Source organism: Cebidichthys violaceus, unplaced genomic scaffold (genome assembly GCF_023349555.1).
Source record: "Cebidichthys violaceus isolate CVI_PGR_0920_01 unplaced genomic scaffold, fCebVio1.0.p SCAF_21, whole genome shotgun sequence".
Taxonomy (NCBI): domain Eukaryota; kingdom Metazoa; phylum Chordata; class Actinopteri; order Perciformes; family Stichaeidae; genus Cebidichthys; species Cebidichthys violaceus.
Genome location: NW_027176384.1, coordinates 1,756,809 through 1,784,649, shown reverse-complemented (window position 1 = coordinate 1,784,649; position 27,841 = coordinate 1,756,809). Strand labels below are relative to the sequence as shown.

The 27,841-nt window shown below is 46.1% G+C and overlaps 1 protein-coding gene across 1 annotated transcript; it reads left to right on the top strand.

Moving 5' to 3' along the window:
- Positions 1–730: 730 nt before the first annotated feature.
- On the top strand, positions 731–27,841 carry LOC137877155 (protein phosphatase 1H-like). Its single transcript, XM_068716877.1, has 10 exons — positions 731–1,273; positions 11,184–11,373; positions 12,752–13,123; positions 14,722–14,834; positions 15,214–15,298; positions 16,482–16,600; positions 18,868–18,931; positions 19,973–20,080; positions 23,627–23,778; positions 24,619–27,841. The coding sequence occupies exons 1-10, from the start codon at positions 1,038–1,040 to the stop codon at positions 24,764–24,766; spliced, it is 1,587 nt and encodes a 528-aa protein (XP_068572978.1). The 5' UTR covers positions 731–1,037; the 3' UTR covers positions 24,767–27,841.

The following is a 27,841-nucleotide window of genomic DNA, read 5'->3' as shown; positions in this document are numbered from 1 at the left end:
GAGCGTCTGCTGACTTGACCGCAGTGATACTAAAGAGTGTAGGCTGCAGGAAACGCGCTCGGGTTGCTTAACTCAAGAGAAGGGACTTTAGAAAAATAAGGCAGAACTCCTTTTTTCTTATGATCATCATAATAATTTATTTCATGATGCAAGCGTCCATTTTGACGTGTTACATTGCAATATATCATATTTTTGTTTAGGACAATCTACAATACAAGGGCGGGGTTTCTACAGCCCGTGTAATGACTGTAGGGCTGAATTACCTTTAACCTGCTGTCAGCCTCTGTAAGCTGCTCATCCTGCACTGCAAAAAATTACAGTCATTGAGCCTACCGGACGTTAAAGTCTTGTTTTGTATGAATACATTAGAACGCGTTCTAATCATTTCCATTTGTTTCCAGTAGAGAGGTGTAACATAACCTATACTGTTTACAAAATAGAGCTATATTAATAATGACTCATCGCATCAAATATTGTTAACGATTACAATTGCCATAGAGTAGCAAAAAAAAAGAAAAGTTATCCCACACCACTGGATATTTTATATTCTATTTTTGTACCACTATTATTTATATTATACTATATTACTTTATTCTTTTTTTTAAATAAATGTATTAGTGGGCTTTATAAAAACGTGGAGCCCAAACATGGAATTAACATTTTGCAGTGTGCATCCATGGTTGCGTCACATGACCCGTTAATCTTCAATGTATTTCCGCGTTCACGACGGCCGAGCTGCTACCAATGACTCTCCATGGGTGTGCAGGGCTTTACCTAATGCATCATAGCTCTTTTCATCATCCTCTCCTCCGGCTGCGGCTGCTGTCTCCGCTCCGAATGAATGAAGCTTTAACCGCCTGAGGTCCTCCTCCTCCTCCTCCTCCTCCTCCTCCTCTTCCTCCTCTCCTCCGCCGCCCTCTTATTCTCCATCAAACCTGCCGTCGACCAGCGCGGCCGAGCTGGGGGGGAATCCGGGGAAAGGGAGCCGCGGCGCCGCGCACCGGCAGACGGACACCCAGCCGCGACGCGCCACCAACATGCTCACCCGGGTCAAGTCCGCGGTGGCCGGGTTCATGGGCGGAATCATGGCCGGGGGCAGCTCCGGCGGAGGGGGCAACGCTGGTTCCGAGCTGCCGCTGAAATTCCCATATATGCGACCCGAGTTCCTCGGGCTGTCCCAGGATGAGATCGAGTGTTCCGCGGACCACATAGCTCGGCCCATCCTCATCCTGAAGGAGACGAGGAGATTACCGTGGGCCACCGGATACGCTGAGTAAGTAACTACCGTTAAATATGCTGATGCCTTTAAAGTGTCATCATCACATTTGATATAAAGCATATGTGCGTTAAGTCTTGTGGAGGCCTCAGTGCTTTTGCAGGTATCCATCACAACAGACCTGCACCTGTTGTGACCCACATCCATCCCCAGCATTGTTTTGGATCCACCCAGCATCTCTTTGCTCTCCGACCTTTGTATGCCATTTCAAAGTGCGTGCTGTTAGTCATGGATAAACGGCATTCATCCATCCTGAGAGCCCAAGCTGGTTTTCACGTGCAAGAGGATGATGCATCCACTTCTGTACCAGCAGCATCTGGGTATTAGTGTCTACATGGGTGCTCTATTTACGGCCAGCTGCACTGTCGGTGTGTTAGATTGCTTGTTAATAGGCTCTAGATAGATACCGTGGTACACCAGTTCAAAAAAGATGCAGCCTCATATTCTGTCCTTTTTTTGCATATTATGCTCGTCATTGCTGCCCCGTCAGCACCCACCCACTGTAGTATAGCAGAGAACCACCAGTGTACTGGTAATTATGTGTAATCAGGTCACATTCCTCCATATAATCTGATATAAAAGCATGGATCCAAGATATTATTCCATGACAGTCCATAAGCTCTTTAGTTTGTTATTGGAACAATGACGCTTGACCGTTGTTACATTCAGGAAAGCGTTATCAGTGTGAGGTTTGTTGAGTGGTAATGGCCAACTCCAGTACATGGATAAATTACAAGTTCACTCCCCTTGATATTTACTGTAACTGGAAGTTCATTCGTACCGCTGTTGACTTAATGATAAGTGTTGTGAGTGGTATTGTGTGATTGAATTAATTCAACCCACAGCTGGATAACCCCCGTCTGGACTCTCCACCCTGATACCAGTAATGACTGTGGATAGCGTTTCACAATAGTGTTTACCAAGGGACAAGTGGGAGGAATAGCTAATTAATCAGTTATCACTTAGCTCCTGAATGAAATAAAGAGTAGATAAAGATAAGAACGGGGTGCGACTTAATGTTAATTGTTCTTAGAGGCCTATCTGTGAATTTATAACAGCTTCCCTTTGAGCAGTTTATCTATTCAACAGTTCTTTTGCTACAAAAAAAGTTTGTTCCCATTCTGTTTGTCTCTTATCGACATTTATTATATATATATATATATATATATATATATATATATATATATATATATATATATATGAGTCCCTCCTTCTCTTTTCTCCCACTGGATTATGTTAGAATAATACTGAAAGTGTTTGTTAATCTGGCCTTTAGTCACATCTTACTTTTTTTCTCTCTTTAACATTCACACACACACACTCTGATAGTCTGATAGTCAAGAGTGTCTCTTTGGGACCGGTGTCATTAATGAGTTCAGCTCGTACCGCCATTCATCTGTAATTAAATCCTTCTGTGTTGTCATTACAGCAGCCATTTTGGCTCTCGCCTCTCCTAACTCTCACACCTCACACTCTCTTTTCTGCTCATAATCTAAACAGCAGAACTCTGCTAAGTTTTCTTTTTTTGCTTTTCTTTTTGGAATGAAGCAAAATCCAAGACAATTGAAAGTGACATATTCAAATTGTTTTGTTGAAGTGCTCATAATTGAGTTTGCTAAACCACCCTTAGAACTGCGACTGTCCAATACATACACTGAAAAATAAAGACATTTTTAGCGTACATTTTACACCATTATCACAACTTCATATTGACGACGAACCCATCCATTCTTCTTGCATTCCATTCAAACGCTCCCATTTTGCCGTTGTGTTTTCTTATCGCTGATATTCAGGTGGTGGTGCAATCCTGACCAAAACCTTTTTGAAAGATTGTTTCATGCATTGTACTCGTAGCTCTTTCGCTGTTTTTTGTTCCTTTGACATTCCGAGTTAAACGGAGGCAAAGCTATATGAACCACTGTGCTTCACCAAATAATTATCTCATCCTTGGGGCCATTGTCTGGCCCAGAATCTGTTGCAGAGGGTCGAGAAACAAAGAGGGCATTAGATGTCTGACAATGGGGGGGGGGGGGGGGGGGATTAGGTTTTGTTCCTAATGGGAAGAAAGCTAATTGTTCCGAATGAACCGTGATTGGCAGGGAAATGAAAAATAAACTATTAGTCTTCCTGCAAATGGTGAATTGAGGTTAAATTAGATGCAAGGGCACTTTCAATCACACACACACACACACACACACACACACACACACACACACCAAAATGGCATCAGCTGCTCTTACCATGAAATGGAGTAACACAGAACGATCCATTATTGATTGGACCCATTCAACATTGTAGTCCTGAAGGATGAGGACTGTTTTGCAAAAAAGTTTTTAGGGTTCAAAAGTTCCTAAAAACATGCTTTTTAAGCAAGTAGAACCAATAGGACATGATCACACACACACACACACACACACACACACACACACACACACACACACACACACACACACACACACACACACACACACAAAGTTCATCACATTACTGTGATTGTTGACAGCTGATTCGATGAAGCAGACAAAGCCTTCCCGGACTTGTCCATCATGAGCTCCAAAGTGATCGATGCGTCAGAGTGTTTTATGTCCGTCATAACTCAGAGGGCATTTTGGAGGGTGCAGCAGAAATATATTAGATTTGAAAGCAGAGCTGCATAATCACAGCGAAGACCAGCTCTCTGGACATGATGGCTCTTGTGCTATGCATGGTGACTGACACTTTATAACCAAAGCAGTGCCAGTTTTATTCAATAAAATATGCCGTTCTATTTCATCCTTACTGACCGCCAGAGGCAGTGTTTAACACTGGATATCTTCTGTCTCGCGCATGCGCAGGTCGAGTCTTTATATCAACAACGTCACCTGTGACCTCGGATGACCCCCGTCGTCTATAAGTTCCGGTGTCATCCTGAGATCAGTCCTTTTTCATCTTCTCGCTACGCAGGCTAGCTACCATGGTAGTAGAAGCTTAAAGCGAAAATTAACTGTCTATGATCAAGACAGATCTTTGTCGCGGTAGCCTTGTGACCACCGGTCGGAGTTGCGGATCTTCGCCCTCCAGAGGCTGCGACAAGCTGTCCCTCTTAAGAGGGAACGGCGTGTTTCGCCGTTCGGCCGCGGACTCAGTCTGATACGGGCCACCTAAATCACGAAGACAACAATCGGTGAGATCGATTAACATTGTTTCTATAACCATTGTTCGTTTTTTCCACGGTTGGCAGAGCGCTTCCGCTCTAGCTAATCCAACGGCGGCGTGCTAGTGTGAGCGTAGAATTACGCCGTCGGGCCGCCCTTCACAGTTAACGGAGCGCCCTCGCTCCGGCTAACTTGGTGCTAACTAGACTACGGTAATACTCGGAGGGTGTCCATTGTTTTTGTAAACATCACGGCTATCGAAGTTAGCAGAGTGCTCTCGCTCAGGCTAACTGGTGGGACACCAATAGTTACAGCAACTGCCCAAGTGAAGAGAGTGTCCTCGCTCCCCTCTCACTATAAAGACTGTTTTTTCTTTGGCCTGTTTCCACAGTGGCAGAGTGCTCTCGCTCAGGCTAACTGGTGGGACACCAATATCTGCAACAACTGTCCAAGTGAAGAGAGTGTCCTCGCTCCCCTCTCACTATAAGGACAGTTTTTTCTTTGGCCTGTTTCCACAGTGGCAGAGTGCTCTCGCTCAGGCTAACTGGTGGGACACCAATATCTGTGACGACTGTCCTAGTGGAGAGTGTCCTCACTCCCCTCTCACTGATTGTCCCCTGCCTGTTCTCATCAGCAGAGCGCTCCCGCTCAAAACTGACTTAGCAGCCCACACCAACTAGTGGAACAAGGGTTCCTCCAGAATTGCGGCCATGTTTAACTCTCCCGGCTGTAGGACCTGTATGGCTCCTCTTCAGCCGGAGGACGGCCATGACCTCTGCCCCTCTTGCCTTGGCCTCGAGCATCTGAGTGAGGGCCTCTCGGAGAACTCGTGCATGAACTGTGGCATCATGCCTCGAGTAGTAAGGGCTGCTAGGCTCGCCGAGGTGGAACACCTGATGGATGAGAACGACCTCCCCCTGTCAGGACAGCTGAATCCAGCCCAACCTACCCATTCCAAACGCCGGGCCACAGAAGCTGCAGGGGCTCCCTCCAAGAGGGCTAAGCCCAGCAGGCTGTCTTCTAGAGTGGATCTGCTGACTGCTGAGCTTGCTCAAATGAAGTCGCTTCTCCTGACCCTCCACCCTAGTGCAGGGGGGTCTGAAGCACCAGATCTATCCACGGCTGAGCTTGGTCCAGAAGAGGACGTTATCTCACTGGCAGCGTCAGCCAATCTCTTTACTGAGTAAAGTGAAGGGCGGCCCTCCCATGCTTCGGGGCCTGGCTCCCGTTCTTCAGCTCAGAGTTCTTCAGAGGGAGCAGTCGATAGCACCATGGGGTCTACCATTCGCATGGCACTGGCACTCCTGCAGTTAGATACACAGCAGCCGGAACCTCCGTCTGCGAGTGCTTTCTTCAGGGGCGTTCCCGCCCCCACCACCTTCTCTGTTCCTCCCTCCGAAGAATATCTGAGGGAGCTGCATGCATGCTGGAGAGACACTGGGACTCTGTCCCGTCTTACATCGGATGGACGAACCCTGGCTGCCATGCAGGATGCAGCAAAATTTGGCTTTGCCCGTATGCCAGCCGTTGAGCCGACTATTGCGGCCCTCATAGTCTCCCCTGAGGCCCGATGCCAGGTGCCCTCGACCCCAATGTCAGGTCACGGATGACCTGCTATCCAGGGCTTATGACACAGCGGCACGCATGGGCCGCATCGGCAACTCCCTCTCCCACCTCATGCTTGCCCTCTCAGCTTCTCTGCAGCAAGCTACTCTCGACGCTTCCGCCACCAGCCTCAGTGATGCTTCACTGCAGGCGTTTGCGCTCATGTCAAGGGAACTTGGACGTCTGATGTCCACCCTGGTCCAGACTTGCCGCCAGGTTTGGCTAGCGCAGTCTCCCCTGTCGGAGACATGTAGGAGAACCCTCCGTACTGTCCCAGTAGAACCTGGTGAGCTGTTTGGGGCATCTGCTATACAGGCGCTTCAGCGGACCGTTGAAGCTAGCCAGACCAGGCAACAGTTCTCTGGCCTTCGCAGAGACATGCCCGCACCCCGCAGACCTAGGGGTCCCACTTCGGCCCCCCGAGGCCGTGCTCAGCCCCCAGCTCACACCAGTAGCCATCACAGGCCTCAGCATCCCGCTGGGAGGCCAGCTCGCTACCCAGACAACCCTACTTATGTCCCCCCCAGACAACCTCCGAACTTGCGGACTAACAGTCGCCCCCCCAGAGCCTACAGAGGCAGGGGGGCCAGGAGATGATGTCTCTGGGCCGGCCGGCGTTTTTTTCTCTCAGCAGCAGATCAGCTACTGGGCAGCTCATGCTTCAGACCCCTGGGTGGTGTCCACCCTAACCCAGGGGTACAAGCTTCAATTCCGACGCCGGCCCCCAGCCTCCAGCATGGTCAAAATGACCAGCATCACCGACCCGGCAAAATCCCTAGCCCTTTACCAGGAGTTAGCCGCGCTCCTGGCCAAGGGTGCAATCGAGAGGGTGGACCCCCTGTCACAACCCGGGGGGTTCTACTCAACTTACTTTCTCGTAAAAAAGAAAGGCGGCGGACTGCGCCCAGTCCTAGATCTGAGGGGACTCAACAAGTTCCTAAAGGTATTACCATTTCACATGCTGAGCACAGCAGACGTCCTTCGGGCTGTTTCCAGGGGAGAGTGGTTCACGTCTGTCGACCTGAAGGATGCCTATTTCCACGTTCCCATTGTACCTCACCACAGGCAGTTTCTGCGTTTCGCCTTTCAAGGCCGTCACTTCCAGTTCAGGGTGCTCCCATTCGGACTCTCCCTCTCCCCACGGGTGTTCACAAGGTGCGTTGCTGCTGCCCTTTCCCCCCTGCAATCACAGGGCATGAAAATATTGCCGTACTTGGACGATTGGCTGATCTGTGCACCATCCCGTCTTCAGGCAGCACAGGACACTGCTCGCCTCCTCTCTCACGTGGCCCGGTGGGGCCTCAAGGTGAACAGGGAAAAGAGCTCCCTGACCCCTTCCCAGAGCATAACCTTCATTGGTGTGGCTCTGGATGCAGCCACTATGAGGGCCTGCCCGTCACCCCAGCGGGTGGACGACATCCTCCAGTCTCTCCTCCTTCCGAGGGGGCAGGCGGTTGCCCTACATTCTCTTTCTCCGCCTGTTGGGCAGACTGACCGCTGCCTCAGCTGTCGTTCCCTTAGGCTTGCAGTCACTGCGCCCCCTGCAGAGATGGCTGAACAGCCTTCACTTGGACGCCAAGTGGCACAGGCACAGGGCAATAGTAATGGGAAAACAGTGCCTACTCGCTCTATCCCCATGGAGGGAGAGAGCATATCTTACAAACGGTGTCCCCATGGGCTCGGTCCCATTCCGCCGAGAGGTGGTCACAACAGATGCCTGCCTCTCAGGATGGGGTGCAGTGTGGCAGAACAGGACTGCTCGAGGGCAGTGGTCTGCTCAAGACCGCATGGAACATGTCAATGTTCTAGAGCTACGGGCTGTGCACCTAGCGCTCAAACATTTTCTGCCAAGCTTGAGGGGAAAGCATGTGCTTGTCCGGTCGGACAACACCTCTGCTGTGTTCTACATAAACCATCAAGGGGGTACCAGATCCCTAGAGTTACTATGGGTATCCCGTGCCCTTCTGACTTGGGCTGCCCCTCGCCTTACCAGCCTTCGGGCAATGTACCTGCCGGGAGAGCGGAACCAGGTTGCAGATTTCCTGTCCCGTCACAAGCCTCCAGCGGGGGAGTGGCGGCTTCATCCAGACGTGGTACAGAACATCTGAGGTCTCTTCGGCAGAGCAGGGGTGGATCTCTTTGCCTCAGAGACGTCGACCCACTGTCCCCACTGGTTCTCCCTGACAGAGAGGACCAGTCCTCTGGGTCAGGATGTCCTGGCTCACACGTGGCCAGAAGTGCTTCTTTATGCCTTTCCACCGTTCCCTCTGATTTTGCCAACGCTTCTAAGAGTTCTTCACCAGGGCCACAGACTCTTGCTAGTGGCCCCCCTGTGGCCAGCCAGGACTTGGTTCTCCCTACTGCCCAGACTCTGCTGCAGGACACCCTAGCGCCTCCCCGACAGGAGGGACCTCCTGTCGCAACTTGGAGGCCAGATTTGGCATCCCAATCCCAGCCGCCTCCAACTATGGGTCTGGCCGCTGGAGGGCCCGACCGGCTGCTGACTGGCTGCATAGAACCAGTCAGAAGAACTATCATGAATGCCAGAGCACCATCTACCCGTCTGCAGTACGAAAACAGGTGGAGGCTGTTTTCTGAATGGTGTGCAGTGCGGAACAAGGACCCAGTACAGTGCCCGTGCCTGCTGTACTTGAGTTTCTGCAGTCCCTCCTAGATAAGGGCCGGCCTCCCTCTACCCTGAGGGTATACGTGGCGGCTATTTCGTGGCAACATGCTATGGTCAACAATGACACAGTGGGGAGCCACAGACTGGTGTCCCTCTTCCTAAGAGGGGCTCTGCGATTGCGTCCCCCGAACGCCCCAAGGGCCCCTGCATGGGACCTACATTTGGTGTTGGACACCCTATGCTTGCGCCTTTTGAACCCCTGGCACAGGCGGAGCTGAGATGGCTGGTGACCAAAACGTTTTTTCTCCTTGCCATCACTTCAGCTAAACGTGTAGGCGAGCTGCATGCCCTGTCGGTGAGTGAATCTTGTCTGAAGTGGAACTCGGATGGCTCGGGGGTTACTTTGTGGCCGAATGCAGCGTTTCTCCCAAAGGTGCTTACACGCTCGCATATCAACCAGCCTATCCAGCTTGCACAGTTTGACCCCTCATCAGGAGAGGAGAAGTCAAGGCTGCTGTGCCCAGTGCGGGCCCTCAGAGCTTATGTGGAAGCCACCGTGTGCATACGGCGGTCAGAGCAGCTCTTTGTCTGTTATGGTGGGCCTAAGAAGGGCTGTGCTCTTTCAAAACAGCACCTGTCCCACTGGATAGTGGAGGCCATTGCCTATGCATACAAGGCGAGCGACCGTGCTCTCCCATCCGGAGTGAAGGGTCACTCGGAATCCCGTGAGCTTGCGAGAAGATTTCGTAGGACTGATCTCAGGATGACACCGGAACTTATAGACGACGGGGGTCATCCGAGGTCACAGGTGACTTTGTTGATATAAAGACTCGACCTGTGTATGCGCGAGACAGAAGATATCCAGTGTTAAACACTGCCTCTGGCGGTCATCCAGGATTCATAGAACCGTAGTTACGTTCGTAACCCTCGTTTGATACACTGATCAGACCATATCGCTGTACACATTTTTAAAAGGGCTCCCTGGTTAATGGATTTTTTCTGCACTCCACTAAAGCAAAATGGCTTCACTTGAACCAGATTGAAAATACAAAAGCCTTTATTGATTTGGTATCCTCCCATTTAACCACTGCATAATCTGCAGTGGAACTGGACAGCTAGAAGGCTTTCAAAGACAATATCTCTCTCTTTCTCTTTGCTTAAATGGGTGTTAGCCAAACAGGCATGTAGAAAAACATCAAATAATGAGGCAATGAAAAATTGGAACGGCAAAAGCCAAATCTAAAATACATATTCACTTTTGCAAAAATGTCTCTGTGCTTGTTTTCGCTGCTTCTCCTGTCACTATCTTTCTATTTCTATCGGAGCTTAAAAAGCATATGAGGCAAAGAACCACACATTGATGCTGCCTAGTAGCAGAAAACATATCCAAACGTCTGTGTCTATAAATAGGCATGCCAATTTTTCAACTCGCACACATTCACAGCACCCTCCAGAGACGTCTGTCTGACTCGCCTGCCTCGCTGGAGCTGTCTCCACGATCTTTATTTTCTCACCATGTATTGCTATCTGCCACATTACTGTAGCTATTAGCTGTTATTCAGCAGGCAAAGATAAGGGCTGCAATTTAGGTGTTTATGTTAACCCCCCAAAAAAATGAATGTAGATTTTTTTTTACTAGTTATTTTGTATGAATGTAACTTTTAAAATGTACAGAAAATATAATTTAACATCTATATTCAAAATCCTGGCCTCGGCCCTGCTCATGTGTGTATTTCTGTTAGCTTCTTGTACTGTTTGTGAACCACAAAAAAAAGAAGCAAAGCAGTACTTAAAATTTTTTTGTCAAATGCTGAAATGTGTGAAAAGAGCAAATGAGACAGATCACTTCTATGCAAACCACACAGTTACTGTGTGGCTGTCCTCAAACATTACTGTGGGGTTTGTCGCTCTCTCAGTGGTCTACCTGGTTAAATAAGGGACATGTAAAGATGAATAAGGCAAAGCACACACACACACGCACAGCTTTCAGCACGTATGTATAGTCACACACACACACACACACACACACACACACACACACACACACACACACACACACACACACACACACACACACACACACACACAGACCCAGAAGCGACTGTCCCGATGCATCAGGACACTCCCGACAGAGGGGTACCACAAACAAGCTTTCCTGTTTGATCTTCATCAGGAAACATGAAACACACAAAAGCCAGCTGCTTCGCTGGGCGCACAGATAGAAACCTCCGGCTGCAGGCTGGAGACTAATTGATGTGATCCTGCATTGAGCCATGATAACCATGAGAGACCACAGTGCTGTTTCATCCAACAAAAAGCATCTGATGTCGGCTTTCATTCAACCGCCTGTTCCAGACCACAGCTGTCAGACCAGGCATCGCAGCAAGTGGCGCATCTGTTGCTCACAGCAAAATTGAATCTGGGGAAAAAAATGAATGCCGAAAGTACTTTGCCAAATGGGGATTTTGATATTAGGACCTCTGCATGTCTGACGAACAGCCTATAAAATATGAGTCGACCTGTATCATGCCTTTTGTCTCAGGGTGATTAATGCTGGTAAGAGTGCACTGAATGAGGACCAGGCCTCCTGCGAGGTGGTCGTAGCGAGAAGGCGGCCGATGAGCTACTGCCCTCCCTCCACGCCCAGCAAGACCCCCACGGCCAAGAGACGCAACTCCCTGCCCAACGGAGAGGGCCTGGGACTCCGTGTGGAGCACAGCAAGCTGGGAGAGGTAAGGAGACACAAATGCACTCAGTGTTTCAGCATATGCACAAAGGGTAAACAGCGTACATACATGACGCACTTATAAACGGTTTTGATCACATGCACACACAGGGAGCGGTGACCTAACTAGTGGAGCTACTCAGTAGTGAACAGTTCACTTCAAGTACTGTATATGTGGAGCTGTTTATGTGTCATTCAGAGTTCCCGTTGTGTTTAGTTGTGGCATGATGCGTCTAGAATGATGCATCTGTGGCTGCAACTAACCATCATTTCAATCATTGAATAATCTTCAGGTTCATATGTTAATAAACCGATTTGGTCATTTATGACTTTGGCAATAAAGTATCAGAAAATGTGGCATCTAAATCTCAATGATATTCAATTTCCAATCGCATGTTCCCATCAGGACGATGTGTAAGAACTTTGGTGATCTCTTAACTTTTCATCAAGGCTTCATCTCGCAATATCCTTTTGCCCAATACTGTGGTTGATGACCAAATAATGGCAAAACTAAAAAGGAGTTGTATAAGATTTATGAATAAGTAAGTAAATTGTCATTTTAACCAAATAAACATAAAAAAAATGAACTGCTTTGGACTTTAATTTAAATTTGATATATTTTTGTTCAGTTGAGACAGATGGTCGTTCATTTATTTTTGGGAGTTCAGTTACAACTCCCAAAAGTTTGCATCCAAAGTCATTTGTTTTCCAGGGTTACACCGCGTGCGCCGCATGGGATTCAAAATGTCCAGACTCCCATCGTAATTGTGAAATAATTTAAGTCCTGATACAGTTTTAATGATGGGAGGGGGGGGGGGGGGGGCAGAAAATACCAAGCAGAGTGTGTGATGGCACAGACATGACAGAGGTGTGAGGGGAAGGCTCGTTCTGTTTCTGCCTACGATGATGAGGAGCTTTGACCTCTGCAGCTTCCAAACATGGTTGGACAGGATGAGTCATGATGTTTTCTCCTGGATCTGTCCTCACCCAGCAGCATTAGTCATTAAGCTGTATATTTTTTTTCTTTTTCAAATGTCACTTTATTTCTTTAAATCACATTGTTGTAGCCAGAGTATGGTATGATGAGATGGAGGAGGAGCAAAGCATTTTTAATATGTTTTAAAAGCTGCTCTTTAACTGAAACCCCACCGGTGAATTATAATTCTGAATGCTGAACTTCCTCTAGAATTTAAGAAAGTGTGGTTGGGTTACTGATTAGTGGGTGTAAAGATATGCATCTTTGAGCTAAAAAGAATTATAATCCTTTTATCATTTTATCATGTGATTATATTTCATTCAGCTGTTAATTTGCTCTGTCACTGTGTGCTGTTGAACTTTCCACTTGATAATAAATGAATATACATATTTCGTAAATGTGTCTTCAGGACAGTGAAGGACTGGTGTTCCACTACTGGGCCTTGTTCGACGGCCACGCCGGCTCGGGCGCAGCAGTCGTCTCCTCCCGCCTGCTGCAGCACCACATCGCCTGCCAGCTCCAGGCCGCCATCGAGATCCTACGCAACCTGGCCTCCTTCCCCCCGACCGTCCTGGGCGAGGAGCCCGACAGCAACCCCTACCTCCAGGGGAACACCCCGGGCCCTCACAGAGCCCTGACCCGGGCCGCCTCCCTGCGCGGGGCCGCAGGTGCACCGACTTCCCCGTGCAACACTCCGCCTCCGCCTCGCTTCTTTACTGAGAAGAAGATCCAGCATGAGAGTCTGGTGGTAGGAGCCATAGAGAACGCCTTTAAAGAGATGGTGAGAGTCTGGTGCTAGGTCATTTGTGAATTTCTGAAATACAGTTATACCACAATAAATTCACAAGATTCACAAATCCTGATATTTTAAATTAATTATGATTTTATGGATGGGAAACAAAAGGAATATTTTCACCACATTTTCCTTTTTTTCATATTTGAAGGGAAATATTAGCATTGGACTGCATGACCTGTCAAACTGTATATTTTTGCAGAAGCAACAGACATACTGTGTGTATGCAGTAAATGTTTGCATGAACACTCAGCAAATATGGAAATGTAGCTACTGAAGGAGCCAACGCATGCAAATACAGTCAGATAAACAAAAGCTGGTATCAGTTGCTGAATTAGTCTTTGCTGTCATAATATCACACACTGATTTTCTGACCTGAGGCCAGAAAGGCACACATATTCACCAACACACAGACGGTTTACAGAGATGCTCATAAAGATAGTTTCCCCACCACAACCTTTTAGTGTCTCTATTTACAGTTCATTTAGACATATGGCGTCAGAGAGCTGGCTCCCGGCTAAACGCACATGTACGCACTGCGGATTTCTGTAGTTCAAGGGCAGCATCTGACTAAATGTGTAATTTGCTTTTTCACAAGGCATTTTTATTGGAGAATTCCTAAATTAACAGCTACAAGCCAATCAACTTTTTTTCTTATCCAAAAGGGAAGAGATTCTTCTGTAACATTCAGTTGTGTGTTTCTTTGTTATTTTTCCTTCACTGTTTCTTTTCAATTGCTTTGTGGCGACGTATCTGAAGCCAAAGTCTATGCAGTATTACCACTAGATGGCAGTGGAAAACAGTCCACGCTGTTCAAGCTGGACCCTGCGGTACCCAGATTAAAAAGATCACTCTGAAAGCTCCTCTCCGATCAACCCACCACCACCCTGTCTGCTCGAGGGAAGAAAAAAAAGAAGCTCTCTTACATTTGACTTGACATCCTTTTGTAGGAGACTTTCACTGCGTCATTTATAGCCGTAGTCTTCGTAGGAAGATGTCAACCTTCAGGGAAAAGAGAGTTCTGTCTGCAGGATTTCTGCAAGATTGGAATGCAAAAAAAAAGAAGAAATTACAGACAAAAACTGAAAACACAAGTTAATGAGCATTATGAAATGTGGGGGGTCAGTATGAAGCCTCTTGAACCTTGACATGTTCAGGCAATATAGAAACCCTCTCCCATATCACAGTCTACATTATTCATGTGCGACCACTTGTTTACTGATGCGCGGTCAACATGAGGTTCAGGTTAAAGCGATCAATAGTCTACAACGATGCTTACACATCGAGTGTCTTTCTAAAAAAAAAGTTGATCTGATTTCCTCAGACTTGGTTCTTGCTCAGTGTCTGTTCCTGATCATTTTCTTCACGGCCTCACAGTCGTATTTATGAATGTTATTTAACAGATGAAGGCAGAGTCTATGTATTTAAACCGTCCCTCTGCCTGTGTGGGCTGCATTCCCAATGTGGATTTTTTTAAACTTTTAATGTGTGGTTAGATGTGAGAGGTTTTTAAAGCCCCCCCCCCCCAATTGTGCTTCTTAAGTGAATCTTCATTAAAGATTGACGACCGTCTCTCGCTTTCCCAGGATGCCCAGATTGAGAGGGAAAAGCAAATCCATAACATCACAGGAGGATGTACGGCTCTCACGGTGGTTTACCTGCTTGGAAAACTATACATTGGGAATGCAGGCGACAGCAGGTGTGTATGCTTATCTTATGTCCACTACATGAAAGAGCCTCTAAATCAGGCACTGATAATTACACCGCAGTACAGGAACCCAAAAACATGTGATGTCAGTGCATTGTGACGCCCTTCCCGCTGTTTTGGACGCTCTCGTGGCCCAACCTCAGCGGGGAAATTGGCTGACACTAGAGGGTAGTCAGCTGTTCCATGTGTCCTCTGTCTCTCCCTTCTCACAGCTCACCTTCTTTTGCTGCTACTCCTCCGCAGCACACGTGCTACACATCCATGCGTCGCAGTCGTGGCTTATTTCCACACCCCAAAATATATGTTCGCTTGAAGTAAATCTTCAAGGTTGCCTGTACATTACCTCTCCCAACTTTTTCTGTGTCTGCAGGGCCATCATTATTAGAAACAACGAGATCATTCCCATGTCGACAGAGTTCACGCCAGAATCAGAACGACAGCGACTCCAGTTCCTGGTGAGAATACTCGGTGCCACAAAGAGTGTTTGTGTGTCTGCTGTACGACACCTCGTCTTTAGTGTCGTCTTTCATCTAAAGTGTGATCTGAATTGTGACAAATATATAAAAAAGGTACAAAAAGCCAATGGGATTCTTCCATTGGATTCTGGATCATTGCAGAAAATAAGCTCCGTGGCAAACAAATGTTTATGATACTTACAAGTTTTGGAAGATGAGCACCACTGATGTGACTTTTGAAGCGTAAATGCAATCGCCATAAGTATAAAGCTAACTTTGGACTACAAAAACCAAACCACGGTCGCCGCTGAGCTTCCAATTTGTAATTTTATTTTGCACAACAAACCAAACAACCTCTGTAGTTTCAATTGGCCACTTGTTAGCAACCACCGTTTTTAAATATGAGTGGTATATCTAATGATGTATTTTATATCGAACAAAACTTGAAAAATTTCTCGAGCTTGTTTTAACCACAAACCTAGATCTAACCAAAAAAATAAATTTAAAAAACCCATGACTTTGAGTCGAGGGAACCGGAAGTGCAAAAACGCTGTCTCGTTTCCTGGACTGCAGCGCTCCATTGTTGGCCACAGTCTCACACCGTGAGTTCACACAACAAAGCAACACAATCAGCGAGGCAGCTGAAGTTCATCCATTTCCTAAAGAGCTGTGCAACAGGGAAGATCAAGCAATGTGAGCACAGCTGAGAATAGCTGGCCTTGATTGACCTTTTTATAGCCAGTGGCAGTAAGCAGCGACGCTTCCATGATTCCTTTTGGTTTCATGAATAAATTTCAATGATGATGTTTGGATGAACTCTCGTTTCTGTAGCAAAATCTACGTACAGTATTATATATTAAGAAAGAGTGAAATCAATCTAACAACATGTATGTAAAGTAAATAAGAAATTGCATCAGGTCTGTGTGGTCATTTACATACCTAAAAACCTTTCAACTGTAAAACATCCACCTCTATATAATTCTTTAATAACCAAATGTAAGGCATTTTAATGTTATGTAGGACAAAGGAGGCCAGTATATCATAAGACATTTTCAACTCTCTAAGATCATATTATCAGCCTTAAAGTGACAAAAAGGCAAAGTGATAAAAGGTGGCTTTCATCGTTTGATCTGCACACATTTAGCTGCTTGATTGACTTGAAGACCATCGTTGTGTCCTCCAGGGTTTCATGCAGCCTCACCTGTTAGGAAATGAGTTCACGCACCTGGAATTTCCCCGGAGAGTTCAGAGGAAGGAGGTGGGCAAGAGGATGCTCTACAGAGATTTCACCATGAACGGATGGTAAGTCTCCCTCTTTTGTTTATTATCTGTCTTACACTCTAGTTTTTTCACCGAGCAGATGAAGCACATCAAGATGGCGGACCCCTGCATCCTCAAAATGTGTGCTTTAAGATGAACGACCCGCCTCAAACCTCCCAAATTATGCTGGGAAATGAAAACTGCTAGTGTTGTGGCATGGCAAACAGACATCTCCAGCTGCACCCGCCTATAACAATAATCAGAAAAATATTCCATTAGCTGTTAGTGCTGTGATCTCAATCTCCGCTTCTCTCTCTTCTCCCTCCTTTACTGCTGCTCACACCCTCCCATACAGCCAGAGCCGAAGAGACCAGCAGAGAGCTAATGAGGGAGCAGCCTAACTTGATGTGATATAACGATACAGCAGAGATGGATGTAGGTGCAGTGTTCTGTGGGCTGGCAGGGCACCATGCTGTTTGACTGTGGCTTCAGAGGACGGTAATGAGATGTGCTTTTACCGCTACTCTCTCTCTCACACTCACTGGTGCATAGAGCCACATACAGTGCCGTGTGTGTTGTGATGTATATTTTACCACCATACCGCCCCTAAGGAGCAGATATGTGCCAGCCAGGATGGGCCACTGTGTGGACTACTGTTCATGTTTCCCTTCACATCCAAGCAAGGAAGTAGTTTGGAGTCTTTTTTTTTTTCTTTCTTCGATTTAGTTCATATCTCAGACGGACTAGGTATCGTCACAGCCTGGATCTAAAACTTTTAAGCATGAGGCACACCGGGCCCAGGTGTGTCCAATGCCACTGATTACTCCCCAATCAGGTCTGCAGCCCTGGAGCCCTTTAGATAGGAAGGAACCAAACAGAGGGGCCATCACAGTAGAGCTTGAACATTTTCAATTAGCCAGGGTCACAAACCAAGGCAGCTGGAGAATACTTTTGTAGGATTTGAGATTTATAATTATTCTACCTTTGGCTACTGGGGCTTAGCAGAAACATCTGAGATGCCCCTGAGCAAGGCAGTATTCAGGTTCATCAGCTCGAAGCGATGGCTTGAAATCACTTGTTTTGTCATACGCACACGTCTAAAACCCGAGGATGTTAAGATACAAAATGGAGAAAAGCAGCAAAACCCCACATTTGAGCAGCTGGAAACCACTAAAGGGTGGCATTTATGATGAAGAACTTAATGTGAGTAACTCCAAAATACTGAGAAGGATGGTTCTCATGTAGAGACATCCTGGATAAATCAGAGCAGCGTGTGACTCACTGTTCAATCTGAGGTGTTCAGTTTGACGAGCGAGGATCTGACACAAAAGGCTCAGAGGCCAGACAGAGCGTTGCATTTGGGACGGGGAAAAGTACACATTTCACTTTTGAGACAGGCAAATGGGCAGAGAGAGAGAGAGACGGAGCAAACCGTGGTCTGACGCAAAGCCGTTTGAAGTTGTTGATATTCTCCGTTGAACTGGTGACACCAAGTCTAATCTAGCTAGTTTAAGTACATCAGCGTCAGCCGCAGAGTCTTTCAGTCCGACATCAAAGCTCCGTTTTCTTAAGTGCGTTTTCAGATCTTCTGCTTCCGTTTGTGCACTTCTGAACTCATTTCTGTGTTGGTCGCTCGTGTAGCCGAACACCCCCTTCCCCTCACTTTTCTCTCGCTAAATTTTTCAGCAGTGAAAACACTTGTTATAGCGCTCTAGAGGGAGTCGAACCCAACAATGGGGATGGTGGTGGCTTGGTTTTCCCACCTACAGTATGTGTTCATTGACAAGAAATTGAGTAAGAACAAATGGTGGAAACATAAGGAAATTTGTTTCATGCAAAACTGACAAGCACAAGACATTAAAACTTCACCATATTGCCCCATCAAGATCAGTTCATTCATCATGAATGGGCCCCACTCTGCCTGTGCCAACAGTTTTTGTTTTTTTTAATAATTTCTAATATAAATGTAAAAATAACCCTAATGATGTCATCAAGGTATTGTTTGGAGCTTGTCCCATACTAGGGATTAAATGTCAGGATATCTTGGCACCCGCCGCACCAATTTTGACCGCTTTTCAGAAGATTGACTCCAGCAAGTCCCACTATTTAATGCACCTTTAATTCTGCAAGACATCTCGGCTAGAAAGCATCAGTCCCACTGTAGTTAGTTACATCTGGATGGATATTGATGCACCTGAGGGAGACGGTCTGCTCACTCACTCCATTATGTACCTCTCGAGTGTGAATGTGTCAGACATGAAGAACAGATTCAACTCTCGGTTTTGTTCTGCTTTTCTTCTCAAACACAGGGCGTACAAGACCATTGGGGATGAAGATCTCAAGTTTCCACTAATATATGGGGAAGGGAAAAAGGTAAGTGTGTGTGTGTGTTGGGGTCTACTCCAAGTTCTGTACATCTACTCTGGAATTCAGAACTGCAGAGAAAATCACTCACTCTAACATTGTCAACCTGATACACACACACACGCACTCACACACACTGCATGCCTGCTGGCCACCCAGAGAGTGGGCGAACACTCTGCCTCTGATGTGCAAGCACCACACTGTGCGTGCGTGTGTGTCAATGTACACCCTCACTAGAAGAGACAGTCCATCTGTTTCACTCCAGTAGCTACATCTAAGACAGACAGACAGACAGACAGACAGACAGACAGACAGACAGACAGACAGACAGACAGACAGACAGACAGACAGACAGACAGACAGACAGACAGACAGACAGACAGACAGACAGACAGACGACACCACCACCACCACTCGGGAGATGACAGTCGTCTCTCTGAGAAGTGAAGTTAATCCCCACTTGGACTGCAGGGAATGAGGAGAAGAGGAAGAAGACCCAAAATGAAAGCAATCCACCAAATAAATGGCACAAAACGCTTCGAATTTCCCGTCATGTCAATTTGTTTCATTATTTCAATCAATTTGGTTTGATGCGAAGCAAGACAAAACTAAAGGACTACGGCATCCGACGACCACACAGCTCCAGTGTTGTCTGATGAATGGCTGTTGACAGAACGAGTTTTCATACAGCGATGAAAGAGAATTTGATTATTAGAATAGAAATCAAAAGGAATATCCTCATGCATACAACACTTCTGAACAGTCACATATTGTGATATTTGTTTAATCCTCCACCCAATATGTTTACATTTAATGCACCAAAATGTAAAGCTATATTGCAACACGCCGTACTGTGAGCCGCCCACATGTTTTGTAAATTCTGCCTTGGAGCTAACAGGTCATCGTGGTTTCTGTCAGTCAATATGGGAACATCTATACATTTATTAATGGCTAACAGCTGATTTTCTGACAGAAATGCTTTGTAAAAAAAAAATTAAAAAAATAGAAGTGTAAGAAAGCGTAACTGAACCAGTCTGTTTTTTTTTACAGGCACGAGTGTTGGCCACCATCGGCGTGACACGTGGGCTTGGTGACCATGACCTCAAAGTTCATGACTCCAACATCTACATCAAACCGTTCCTTTCCTGTTGCCCTGAGGTAAGAGCTAACTCTGAAAATAGCCTGCTGACAAAAACTCGGTCATTGATGACTTCAAAATGTGCTCAAAAGGCCAACTGAAATTAAATTGTGTTGTGTTCAAAAAAACTAAAAAGGGAGACATTTATACATTTCTGTTTCATCGGCTAGATGGCTAATTAGCTGTTCAGCGGCCGCACATTAAAGAGCATGTAAACGCTGTACCTGCAAATGCAGGTTGTCGTTTGTTCCATTTCGATGGATAAACCTGTTTGTTACTTTTCTCTTATGGGACATATTTATGCTGCTTGTAACTTTTTGCCGTTTTGTTTTTAAGTCTGTTATTTGTGCTTTTACGTGTGACACTTTTATGCTTAAACAGGACTAATTGGAAACAACATTTTAAATCGCGATGGGACAATCCTCATCTCTCATCTTCAACCGCTTATCCGGGATCGGGTCGCGGGGGCAACAGCTCCAGCAGGGGACCCCAAACTTCCCTTTCCCGGGCCACATCAGCCAGCTCTGACTGGGGGATCCCGAGGCGCTCCCAGGCCAGTTTGGAGATATAGTTCCTCCACCTGGTCCTGGGCCTCCCTCTGGGTCTCCTCCCAGCTGGTCGTGCCTGGAACACCTCCCTAGGGAGGCACCCAGGTGGCATCCTTACCAGATGCCCGAACCACCTCAACTGGCTCCTTTCCACGAAGCCGTCCGACTGAAGAAAGAAGCCTTCCGGGATATGTTATCCCAGAGGACTCCTGAGGCAGTTGCAAGGTACCGACGGACCCGAAGGGCTACAGCCGCTGCCGTGAAGGAGGCAAAGCAGCGGGTGTGGGAGGAGTTCGGAGTAGCCATGGAGAAGGACTTTCGGTCAGCACCAAGGTGTTTCTGGAAAACCATCCGGAACCTCAGGAGGGGGAAACGGGGAAACATCCAAGCTGTATTCAGTAAGGATGAGACTCTGTTGACTTCAACTGAGGGGGTAATCGGGCGGTGGAAGGAGCACTTTGAGGAAGTCCTGAATCCGACTAATACGCCCTCTATGGTAGAGGCAGAGCTGGAGGAGCATCATCAATTTCCCTGGTGGAAGTCACTGAGGTAGTCAAACAACTCCACAGTGGCAAAGCCCCAGATGAGATCCGTCCAGAAATGCTGAAGGCACTGGGTGAGGAGGGGCTGTCTTGGATGACACGTCTCTTCAACATTGTGTGGAGGTCTGGGACGGTGCCTAGGGAGTGGCAGACCGGGGTGGTGGTTCCCCTGTTCAAAAAGGGGGACCAGAGGGTGTGTGCCAATTACCGCGGTATCACACTACTTAGCCTCCCTGGTAAAGTCTACTCCAAGGTGCTGGAAAGGAGGGTTCGGCCGATAGTCGAACCTCGGATTGAAAAGGAACAATGCGGATTCCGTCCTGGCCGTGGAACAACAGACCAGCTCTTCACTCTCGCAAGGATCCTGGAGGGGGCTTGGGAATACGCCCATCTGGTCTACATGTGTTTTGTGGACCTGGAGAAGGTGTATGACCAGGTCCCCCGGGAGATACTGTGGGAGGTGCTGCGGGAGTGTGGGGTGAGGGGGCCACTTCTGGGGGCCATCCAATCCCTGTACGCCCAAAGCGAGAGCTGTGTCCGGGTCCTCGGCAGTAAGTCGGACTCGTTTCCAGTGAGGGTTGGCCTCCGCCAGGGCTGCGCTTTGTCACCAATCCTGTTTGTGGTATTCATGGACAGGATATCGAGGCGTAGTCGTGGGGAGGAGGGTTTACAGTTTGGTCAGCTGAGGATTGCATCGCTGCTGTTTGCAGACGTTGTGGTCCTGATGTCTTCATCGGGCTGTGACCTCCAGCACTCACTGGATCGGTTCGCAGCCGAGTGTGAAGCGGTTGGGATGAGGATCAACACCTCTAACTCTGAGGCCATGGTACTCAGCAGGAAACCGGTGGATTGCCCACTCCGGGTAGGGAATGAGTCCTTACCCCAAGTGAAGGAGTTCAAGTACCTCGGGGTCTTGTTTGCGAGTGAGGGAACAATGGAACGTGAGATTGGCCGGAGAATCGGAGCAGCTGGGGCGGTATTGCAGTCGCTCTACTGCACCGTTGTGACGAAAAGAGAGCTGAGTCGCAAGGCAAAGCTCTCTATCTACCGGGCAATCTTCGTTTCTACCCTAACCTATGGTCATGTGGACTGGTTCATGACCGAAAGAATTAAATCGCGGGTACAAGCGGCCGAAATGGGTTTCCTCAGGAGGGTGGCTGGCATCTCCCTTAGAGATAGGGTGAGAAGTTTGGTCATCCGTGAGGGACTCGGAGTAGAGCCGCTGCTCCTTTGCGTGGAAAGGAGCCAGTTGAGGTGGTTCGGGCATCTGGGACAATCCTGGATAATTAATAAAAAATTAAATACAGAATGAAGTCACTGAACAAAAGTGACACCATGCTAGCCTCAACACGCAGCAATAATCTACTTTATAATGCATTAAACATGGAGACGTGACTCACTCTTCTCTTGTAACAAAAAATATTTTCTTAATTAAAGGCTACATTTTTTATAAGGTTACCAACCTGTTATTAGGCCCAACGCAGCAGTTATTTATATACTTCATGCATGGAGACATCTGCCGAGTTAGACACCATGATATACTGATCTACAGGTGGCTGTAACAAGCCAAGAAACACAAAATATGTGGCAACAAAGGCAGCGATAAGAATGCCATCTGACCGCCAACAGTTATAGATTGTGGCAGCAGGTCGAAAGTACAAAAAAAAGAAGTGCTTCCAGTCCCATTTGGGCAGAACTTAATGAACTTTTCTTGCAGTTGGCCTGTTTTTTTCTAATGGAGCTGGTTACAATCTCAACTAACCAACTTCTTAACGACCCTAATCAGATGTTGCAGATGTTTGTCCTCCATTCGTCCTAGTTCTTGCCAGACCCATTCCTTATCTTGTTTTGACTCATGACATGTGTCCTATGCGAGAGGATAAGTCAAACACATGACTTGCCCTGCGTTTATCCCTGTCGTATCTGCCCTACAGTCACAGCTGTGTCCCTGTCTGAAAAGGGTCCTCTGCTGTGGGGAGAACTTAAGCTCACCTGTCTGGCTGTCTGGCTCTGGTTTCAAAGCTCTTTCATCTCCTGATGTGTTGCAGTTTGTCTTATAGAGTTTTACATTTCCCCTCCCAGAGCTCCCTGCTTGATCTTTAATTCATTAATAGCTGGGGTTCATACCAGGTTCACATGGAAGACTAAACTCTCAGCGCTCTGTGTCTCCGGCTTTCTCTTTCACCCCTCAGCTGAGTCTTTCAAGTGGTTTCTGGAGATGCACTCGGTGAATGAAAACCGCCCTGAATTCAGTATGTCGTAAAAAACGCCACGCGTTGAGTAGTGTCAGGGCTGGGTCAGTATGGATTTCAGTATGGCTTGAGAAACTTGAGCTCCTTTTCGCTGAGTGTACTTGATCTCGCGAGCCACTTAAAAGGAATCTTTCACTTTGGTATAACATTGTTTCGGTTTCAGATCAGACAACCATTCATTTCATGGCTACTTTTTAATGAACTCTTCATGTTTTGGCACGCAGGTGAAGGTATATAACCTGATTCAGTATGAGCACGGGGCTGACGATGTTCTGGTGATGGGAACCGACGGCCTCTGGGACGTCCTCTCCAACCAGGAAGTAGCTGAAGCCATCACCACATTCCTGGCCAACTGTGATCCCGATGACCTGCACAGGTCTGCTGCTTGTTTCTTTTTTCCTCTCTCTTAGTTTCTTTATTTGTCAGTCTTTGTTTTTGTCACAGTTAGCAACGCAGAGAAACTAGAACTGAACCCAAATGCAGAAAAGTAAGAGGCAAAGTGATTTCTATGATTAATTGATGTAAAACACTTACCGAGTTCAAAAGCAGTTGGTCTGGCAGGCAGGTAACAGGAAGTAAATCCACAAGACTTGAAGAAGGAAATAAAGTTGGAGCACAAAGCACTAAGAACAAACTAACACTAGGGGGAAAAAAAGACTGAACGCTACACAGTGGGTGCACTGACAAAAGACAGGGAGGGAACAGAGAAAGGAGGGTGATGAGACACAGGTGGAACTAATCAGGGCAATCACACGGGCGGGAAACACACACTGGCAGGAAGTGAATGTATTTCAAAGGAAAGACGAGGTGAAAAATAAAATGAATGTAAAGAAACAAAACATAACCTCAGAGCAGGGCTGATTATGAGACTTTCTGTTTACTGCTTTAGTTCTCCAGTAAATGTCAAGTATTTCTGTCTGCATTATGACACCATACTGTTGAACAGTTTTATTTAACAGGCACCGGTTCCCTCTCAAGAATAAATTACATCCTTGGCCACGAACCAGTTGCTCTCATACTTTTCACGCGTTTTAATATAATAAACATTTTTTAATTCTCACCAGAGAATTTTCATCTTGTGAAGTCTAAAGATGTTGCTTTGAGGCAAAACGGAGACTAATACATAATGGGATGGTATAATGACTAACTAGTGTAACAAATCGGTCCAACATACTGAGGATCACAGGCTTTATTGTGGTTTTTCTCTGTTGTCCAGGTATACCATGGCAGCACAAGATTTGGTGATGCGAGCGCGTGGCGTGCTGAGAGACCGAGGCTGGAGGATCACCAGCGAGCGTCTGGGCTCCGGAGACGACATCTCTGCCTTCATCATACCGCTCATGTACGGCAACCGTCAGCCCTGAGTAGCCCCGACAGAGAGGCTGCGGTTCAGCGGCTTCCGAAACCAACCGGATCGATGTGAACTGAGAATCCCCGTTCGGTTTCCTCTGTGCCATTTGCACTTTTTCTTCCTTAGACTAAGGATATCCTAATGTTTGGATGTTTAGATTTGTCGGTGTTTCATATCTCTATAGGAGTTCAGAATTGGTCAGCCACCTAATCTGGCTGCTCTGGGGACCACTACAGTGAGCTCTGCTTTGTTAGTCTATTTTTTTTAAAGTCAGAAAAACGTGGTAATTTCAAGAAATAATTTGAATGAAAAATAGCGACCGGCCCTGAACTTCTGCAGAGATGTGAAAGCGGCAATAGATGAATGTTCTTCCAAAACGAATCAAGGACTTCTTTCCTTTCTGTCCTTCTTACTTCTCTTGCAGTGCTTTACATGTCCCCTCTTCTTACCACTCTTTTAGTCCTCCCCTCTTCTCCCATACTGTACAGTCAACTTGTTTATAAAAAGCAAACCTCCTTTTTTCTCGTGACCCTGGCCCGAGCTGACGGGTCAGCTGCATTTTCTGTTTTGCCACAGTGTGGCTTCGAAGGAACTCACTTGCTGAAGAACTGCTTCCACATTTTCTTTTTAGATCACAGACTGAATTGCAGCGATGAGATTTTGGCTCGACCCAATTCGAGCATAAATCTTTTGTGGCTTTCAGTTGGTGTGAGTCCAGGAAGCCTGAAATCTTTTGTCACGTGGAAAGTCGGGGGTGGGGTCGGAGGGTGAACATCATGTTCTTTAAGAATGCGGACAGAGAGAAAAAGGGACGAGGACCTGAAGTTGACCACCTCACAGTAGCAAGGCAAATCAGAGTGGGAGCTCTGTATGAATGACAGCGGGGACACAGTGTAATATGGTTTATCAACAAAGTCTCATTTGAAAATTGGCATCATTTAAACATCTGCACGGAAAAAGATGTTCACTTGTACAAGTCATTTCATCTGATATGGAGTCTTAAAATGTAAAAATGTTCCTAAAAATGAATCTGTTGGTCTTCAGTGACTTTTAGTTGCAGTTAGTTGGTGAATAGCAGTCATTGTTATGGTGTTTTAACTTGGTTGTATGTTATTATTTTTGTTAAAAAAAAACATGTTAGTTCATGAAACATGTATGTTTCAGCATTAGGGTAACACACTTGCTTCTGTGCTGAGAGTTAGATGAGAAGCTTGATACCGCTCACATATCGTTAGCTTATCTTAGCTAAAGGCTGGAAGCAGGGGGAGCTAACTTACCTCTTTCCAAAGGTAGAAAAAGTTCTCTAAAACCTCAAAATGAACACATTGCACCACATATTTTGTATGAATTCAACAAAGGAGATATTACATGTTTGCTTGTGAGCTTCACAGATGCTGGTAGACACCGTTAGACGGAGCCAGGCTAGCTGTTTCCTGTCTAGCTAAGCTAACTGTCTCCTGGTTGCAGCTTCGTATTTAATGTACAAATGTGAGAGTGGTATCAATTTTTCTCATCTAATGAATAAGCTGTCCCAAAATGTCAACCTTAAACCTTTTTATTTAATATTGTGTTATTACTTTAGTTTTTCAAAAAGCGACAACCTCACAAGACTAAACATTAGATGAGACGACTTGTACGTCAAGATGCTCGCACTTTAGACTGACCCACATCATTAATCAAGCAGCCATTACATGTGAAATGATGAAGGGGGCAAATATTCCCTGCAGCAGGGAGGATTTAATTAAATTCATAATTGTTTAAAAAAATATATATATATATCACGAAATACAATCAAAGTCAATCTGAACAAAAGTTTGACGGAGAAAGAAACTGAAACTTTTTGTTTGCTTTAACATTTTTTGCATGTTTCATGCGCTTTACGTGCTCGATACACAACCCATTTGTCTTCAGTGGGACAGGTTTGGCAGTAACGGTGTATTGAGTTTGGATGTTGTGATTTTGTCAGTGCATACAGTGACATGTTAGGCCTGGGAATATGAGCGATGGTGCAATGGTTTACACTGCTGTTTTTATATGGACTGAATTTGTTTTTCTGTAATGTATCAAAGCGTTAGTGATAATGTCATTTGTTTGTAGACATGCATAGACCATGCTTATAATTCTAAGGTTGTTGTTACTTAAGAGTTATTAGCATCCCAGACATTTAGCATAAGAGCTAAGGGTATGATTCGTATTGAGAGACGGGAATGAAATGTGAAACAAACATGGTAATTGCCAGACACAGAACTTCATTTTTCATTTTGAACTTTTCTAATCATGTTGGCTGGACTTACAGAAGAAAAAGCGACCATGAAGAGTTCCGCTTGTCTGAAAAAAGGGTCGCAACCTCAGACACGTATGTGTATTTTTTCTTCCCTACATTATTATTCTGCATTCATACAGGCTACACTGCTCAGCCAGCCACACTGGGTTGAGATGCAGTGCAGGAAGTCTGGTGGAAGGAGAAACTATAAACTTCAGGATCAATAAATACAAGTCATCATTTTTGAAAAGTTTGATTCCAGTCTGAGAAAGAAATACCAGCATAAAATGAAAAACTTCTAAAAGAAAGTCCTTGACTGACAAAAATGAACAGTGATAGTTTAGATTTTATTATTTTTAGAACTGATTTTACTTTCGGCTCGACTGTAGTGGGAGAATCTGTCTCCTTATTTCATCAAATCGGGCGGACAGGCGATTGACTGAATCCAAAGATAATTTGGAAATCCTGCACTGCCAGGATGAGGAAGCCAATTACTAAAAGGAATAATTTGACATTTTGGGACACAAACTTCCTGGCTTTCTGGTGAAAAGTATTTCCCAAAATGTCGCATTTTTGTTTTACGTCATATGATATGTGCCATTGTGTAGCATGGGCTGTTTATCACCTTGGCTTTTTTGCTGTTGACAATTCCCGACATTCCTCCAAGCAGCAGTCATTTACGTCTGAAATTCATACGGTGCATTTTTCCTCCTGTACATTCCATGAAAGAAATATTTAATTTAAGAATTCTGTCTTGTAATATGTCATCATATAAGCTATTTGACAGATACCAAGTTTTTTTAAACTTGTTCTGTATTTAATTTA

Excerpts from the sequence above, each read along its gene's own strand:
- LOC137877155 (XM_068716877.1), top strand. The coding sequence starts at position 1,038 with ATGCTCACCCGGGTCAAGTCCGCGGTGGCCGGGTTCATGGGCGGAATC. Across the intron at positions 14,835-15,213 it reads GGGAATGCAGGCGACAGCAG|GGCCATCATTATTAGAAACA; the intron begins GTGTGTATGCTT and ends CTGTGTCTGCAG. Across the intron at positions 20,081-23,626 it reads TCCTTTCCTGTTGCCCTGAG|GTGAAGGTATATAACCTGAT; the intron begins GTAAGAGCTAAC and ends TTTGGCACGCAG.